At 36.7% G+C, this 5,522-nt stretch overlaps 1 protein-coding gene across 1 annotated transcript; it reads left to right on the top strand.

Moving 5' to 3' along the window:
* Positions 1–1,857: 1,857 nt before the first annotated feature.
* Positions 1,858–3,524, top strand: LOC139884216 (CBS domain-containing protein CBSX5-like). The gene is made up of 2 exons (XM_071868283.1): positions 1,858–2,228; positions 2,684–3,524. Exons 1-2 carry the CDS (start codon positions 1,858–1,860, stop codon positions 3,522–3,524), a joined length of 1,212 nt encoding a protein of 403 aa, XP_071724384.1.
* The last annotated feature ends 1,998 nt before the right edge of the window (positions 3,525–5,522 follow it).

Below are 5,522 nucleotides of genomic sequence, written 5' to 3'. Positions count from 1 at the left end.
AAGAAATTTCAAAATAAAATAAAATAAGGACTAGCTATAAGATGATATATTTAGCTAATCTGCAAATTAATTCTAGTCAATTCTCTTTACATCATGGTTTGAACCAGATTACACTTGTACCTACATAATGATTTCGATACAAATTACAAAATTTTAAATTATACACGACTCATTATAATTTTGAAACTATACTCATTAATTAGCAAGCCATAATTAAATTATTCCAGAAATTTAGTGATTATTTTGGTGACGTCTTATTTTGAAGGTTAAGAGATCGATTTTCTAAAAACGCAATTCGTAAAATTATTTGGAATGAAAAAAATTATTTTTTTGTATAATCCAAAATCGTTGAATAAAAAAAATGTTTCGAAGAATTTACGAGCACCCTCAGAGAAGAATAATTTTCTAACCTAACCCTTCAACTTTTTCTCTTTCCTTTTTCCGAAAATACTCCAATCCAAATTTATGAAGCCAAAAAGTGATATTTATTTCAATACAGTCCCATCCCAATGTTTTTTTTTATTGTATTTTTTCTTTTTGTTTTCGTCGGCTAGGACACGATATTTACATTAGTAGTAGTACTTACGGTTATTTGACAAACGTGTTGAAAGAAAGTAAAAGACAAAAGATAAATTCCTTGTCAAAATATGAAAAGACAAAAAAGATAAAATTCACGTCACTGATGACGTATGCATTCCTTATGGCCGTTGATTCAAAAGTTAATTTTGGTCCTACAACATTCGTTTCTGTAGTCCATGTGAAACTGGGGGCCCACGGGGCCGCAATATTGTTCCGTACGGTAAATAAACCCAGTCCACAAAAAATAACCAAATCACATCATGCACATCAAATGACGAAAATACCTCCTTTAATGATAATATTATTATGATTTAAAATGTATTTTCGTCATTTCATATTCATAGTGTGTATGGTTTTCATTTATTTTGGTGTGCTTTTAGCATGATTCAAATACACATGACAAATCGGATCACGATGTTAGTAAGTAGCGGTTCAAATTCAATTTATGATTCGAACAAGAGGTTGTAAAGATTAAACACGTTGAATATTTTATACTATTTCCGTCTCAAAATAGATACGAATTTTTACATGCAATTTACATTGAAAAGTTTGCATCTATTTTGAGGCGGAGGGAGTATAAAATAAGATATAGCAACCAAGTTAGCCCAATTGAACAATGTCCGATAAAAGTTAAAAGATTGAAGCAAGAGGTTTTAAAGATTGAACTCTCGAATATTTGATATAACACGTAATAGAACAATTGAGTTAAGGTGTTTAGCCCAATTGAACAATGCCCGATAAAATTAAAGGAGTTTGGAGCCAAAATCCCACTAATGTGTTTTAATTTATTGCAAAATATTTATTCTCAATCACGCTATTATTAACTCCTACGACGTTCACATCTAAATCTAATAAATAGATAAATGCTGATAGACAGAAAATCATTCAAAAATTAGTTAATATATGACACTTATTCTAGCTAAAATCATCATATATTCATCTTCTTACGATCAATACAAAGTTGTTGATATTTTCTAGTATTATCAATATTCAAATTTCACGTATGAAATAATGATCAAGTAAACAAAATGACAGTTCTCGATTCAAGACAATCCGATTTCAGAAATCATTAAAATACAATTCAAAATCGGTTCATAAAAAATATTCAAACCGTGAACTGGAAAATTGAACCGAATCTGTAGAGAACCTCTTATTTTTAAGCTTATAAATACCAACAAAATCAGCTTTTAAAAACAAACAAATCTCCATCTCGTCTCAGCTTCTTCTTCTTTCTCGGATCCAATCAAAAAAGCTCTCCTTAGCTGTTTTCTCTTGTGCATGGCAGTGAGTCTCTTGTCTCATGAGGTATCTGATCTTTGCCTTGGCAAGCCTTCGTTGAGATCTCTTTCGGTCTCTGCAACAATCGGAGATGCCCTAACGGCGTTAAAGAGATCCGGCGAGAACTCTTTAAGTGTCTGGAATTGCGTTTGTAGCCGACGCCGATCTGATAACGGAAACGTTGATTCGATTCTGGGAGAATGTAAGGAATTCTGTGAATGTGTCGGCAAGATTTGCATGGTCGATGTTGTTTGTTTCCTCGGAAAAGAAGAGAATTTGAAGAATCCTATCTCCGCTTTGCAATCTCCGATCTCTGTTTTGATATCGAATGACAGCCCTGGCCTTGTTAGGCATTTGCGACCACATACCAGGTTTGTTAAGATTTGAATTTTTTTTCGTTTCATAAATTCGATACGGCATTTTTAGTCATTTTTGAATTGGGTATGATTTCTAGGTTATCGAATTATGCTATTTTCATTGTTATATTGATTAATCATTGGAGAAATTGTTCGAATTGCTTTCAGGAAGAAATTGATTGCTAACCAAATTGTTGCTTGTTGAATTGAAATGGCTATTCTTTCAATTTATCTATTCTGATTTATTAGTAGTTAAATTAAGTGGTATATTTTCTGTGGCGGATCAATTTTGTTGAATTTCTAAACTTTTTCCGTGTGAAGGCGGCTGCTTGACGCCAGTCTAATCAGTACGAAATGATCAAATGTGAGTCAAAAGTCGTACGATGAGCATCATAGTCATATCTTTAGATTATTTTACAATAGCTCAATGAGATTTAAGTTGGTACACTCATCTTATATGTCTTTTTCAGGGTATGGGAAGCCATTGCTGTGATCCTCGATGGTGCACAGAACCTAGTAATTCCATTGAAGAGCCGTAACTCCACAAGAAGGAAGCTTGTTCATAACAACTCAATCAATTCTTCCACTGTCCACAACAATCGTGAATACTGCTGGCTCACGGTAGAAGACATTATCCGTTACCTCCTCAATTCCATCGGCCTCTTCAGTCCCATCTCAGTTCAGCCAATCAATGCTCTCAATCTCATCGATACAGAAAACGTCCTTTCCATCCACTATCATGATCCTGCCTCATCAATATTGCCTCTCATCCACAAATCCCTCATCAACCAGACCTCTGTTGCCATTATTGATGAAGACGGAAAAATCCTCGGCGAAATCTCAACATTCGTGCTCAATTACTGTGATGAGTCGGTTGCTGCGGCAATCGCGACACTCTCGGCCGGTGATCTGATGGCATTTATAGACTGTGGGGGACCACCTGAGGATTTAATACAGTTGGTGAAGGAGAGACTTGAAGAGAGGAACTTAAAAGCAGCCTTGGAGCTGATGGAAGAGGATTCTTCAGGTATGTCGTCGTCATCTTCAGCCTATAATTCATCGTCCGACGAAGAGTGCAGCCCCGGATCAGGGAAGATCGGAAGGTCAGGTGGCTATTCATCTAGAGTCGGGAGAAGATCAGAGGCTATTGTGTGTTATCCGTGGAGCTCGTTGGTAGCTGTCATGATTCAGGCGCTGTCACATCGTGTGAGTTATGTGTGGGTCGTTGAAGAGGATGGCAGTTTGGCCGGAATCGTTACTTTTGCAGGAATGCTTAAAGTTTTCCAGGAAAGCTTGAAGGCTATGAGTTAAAAAGACTCGGCGAGGAAGAAAGTTCGGAACCTGTGGTCGTGTCTTGAGTTTAAGATTAAACCGAGTTTTTTGATACAGAACTTTCATTAATATTTGGACCATATATGTGTGTTTGTTCTGGTACTCAGGTGTTGATTAGTAAAATTTTCATAAACTTGAGGAATTTTCTTTGATTCTAGACTACATCCTCTGTCTGTGTTTTTTCGTTGTTAAAAGTTTCTTTTAGTCTAGAAAAAACTATCATTACAGTCCCAACTCGAGAAATTTTTAACAAGGTTACAAGTCGGGAGAATTTCTGAACAAGGGTACAACTCTAGAAACTTTAACAAGCCTCCAAGTCGGAAAGTTCTAAATAAAGCTACAATTCGATCTTCTTCTTTACTAAATTGAAACCCTTGAAAGTAGCACGTTCTTTGGCAGTTTTCGACAACCTCTTAAATGTCTCGACTTTTGTCTTTGTGCTCAAATTCTTGTTGAAAGCTTTTAAATTCTCGCCACCAGACCAAGTATCGGTCGGTAACTTTTGGCTGGTAAAACCGAGATGAGAAACACCAACTAAAAACTGGCTACCATCTAATGAACACCAAACAACTCGTTAAAAACGCATCGTTTAGTTTTTTTTTTCTTTTTTTTTTTTATGTTACGCATCGTTTAGTTGTTCGGCTCATTTATCATTATGTTTGATTATTCGGTGCCTATCGGCTCAACATTATTCGAACCGGAAAAGTTACTAGCTGAGCCTGAATGATAGAGTGGACCAGAGCTGAAAGTCGCTCAGTTCGGTTCAACAGTAACCATCTCTTATTTTTCTAAAGCAGCAAAAATGGGTTCGTTTGGTGTTGAGTCCTATTAACGAGTTCTACGCTTGTTGAGTGCTGTTACCGAGTTATAGGCTTGTTAGAGCTGTTAGCAAGTTATAGGCTTGTTGAGAGCTGTTAACGAGTTGTAGAATAATTGAGATCTGGATAGCTAAAAAGCGAGTTGTAGGCTTGTTACTTCGTTCGAGTTGTCGGCTTGTTGAGTTCTTTTAGCGAGTTGTAGGCTTGTTGAGTTTTTTAGCGAGTTGTTGGCTTGTTGAGTTTTTTTAGCGAGTTGTTGGCTTGTTGAGAGTGGTTAGCGAGTTGTAGGTTTGTTGAGAAATTTTAGCGAGTTGTAGGCTTGTTGAGAGCTTTATAGCGAGTTGTAGGCTTGTCATAGTTGTTACCGAGTTGTAGGCTTGTTGAGTACTTTTATGGAGTTGTAGGCTTGTTGAGAGTTTTATAGCGAGTGTAGGCTTGTTGAGAGATGTTAGCGAGTTATAGGCTTGTTGAGCGCTTTTATGTAGTTGCAGGCTTGTAGAGATCTTTCCGACTTGTAAACTTATTGGGACTTTTCCGAGTTGTAGGCTTGTTGAGACCTGTAACCGAGTTATAGCCTTGTTGAGAAACGTTAGCGAGCTGTTGGCTTGTTTAGATCTGGTAGCGTGTTGTAGGCTTGTTGAGAGATGGTAGCTAGTTGTTGGCTTGTTGTGAGACGTTAGCTAGTTGTAGGCTTGTTGAGATATATTAGCGAGTTGTAGGTTTGTTGAGAGATGGTAGCGAGTTGTTGGCTTGTTGTGAGATGTTAGCGAGTTGTAGGCTTGTTGAGATATGTTAGCGAGTTGTTAGCTTGTTGTGAGATTTTAGCGAGTTGTAGGCTTGCTGAGCTCTTTTAGCGAGTTGTATATTAAGATTGTATTGGGGCAATTTTCTATATTATTGAATGTAAAGTGTAAGTAAACAATACATCAGATAGTCTATTTATAGACAAAAGCTAGTGACCTAAAAGACTAAAAGGAAACTAGTAAGGACTCATAAAGAGTCGGTGCATTAGTACTAGGACTAAATTGTATTTAACCTATTATTGTAGGCTTGCTGAGCTCTTTTAGCGAGTTGTAGGCTTTCTGAGTTATGTTATCGAGTTGTAGGCTTGTTGAGATTTGTTAGCGAGCTGTTGGCTTTTCATCTCGGTTTTTAGTTG

This window comes from Rutidosis leptorrhynchoides, unplaced genomic scaffold (assembly GCF_046630445.1).
Source record: "Rutidosis leptorrhynchoides isolate AG116_Rl617_1_P2 unplaced genomic scaffold, CSIRO_AGI_Rlap_v1 contig521, whole genome shotgun sequence".
NCBI classification, from domain to species: Eukaryota; Viridiplantae; Streptophyta; class Magnoliopsida; order Asterales; family Asteraceae; genus Rutidosis; species Rutidosis leptorrhynchoides.
The sequence above is the reverse complement of the archived record's forward strand: the minus strand, read 5'-3'. Positions and strand labels throughout refer to the sequence as shown.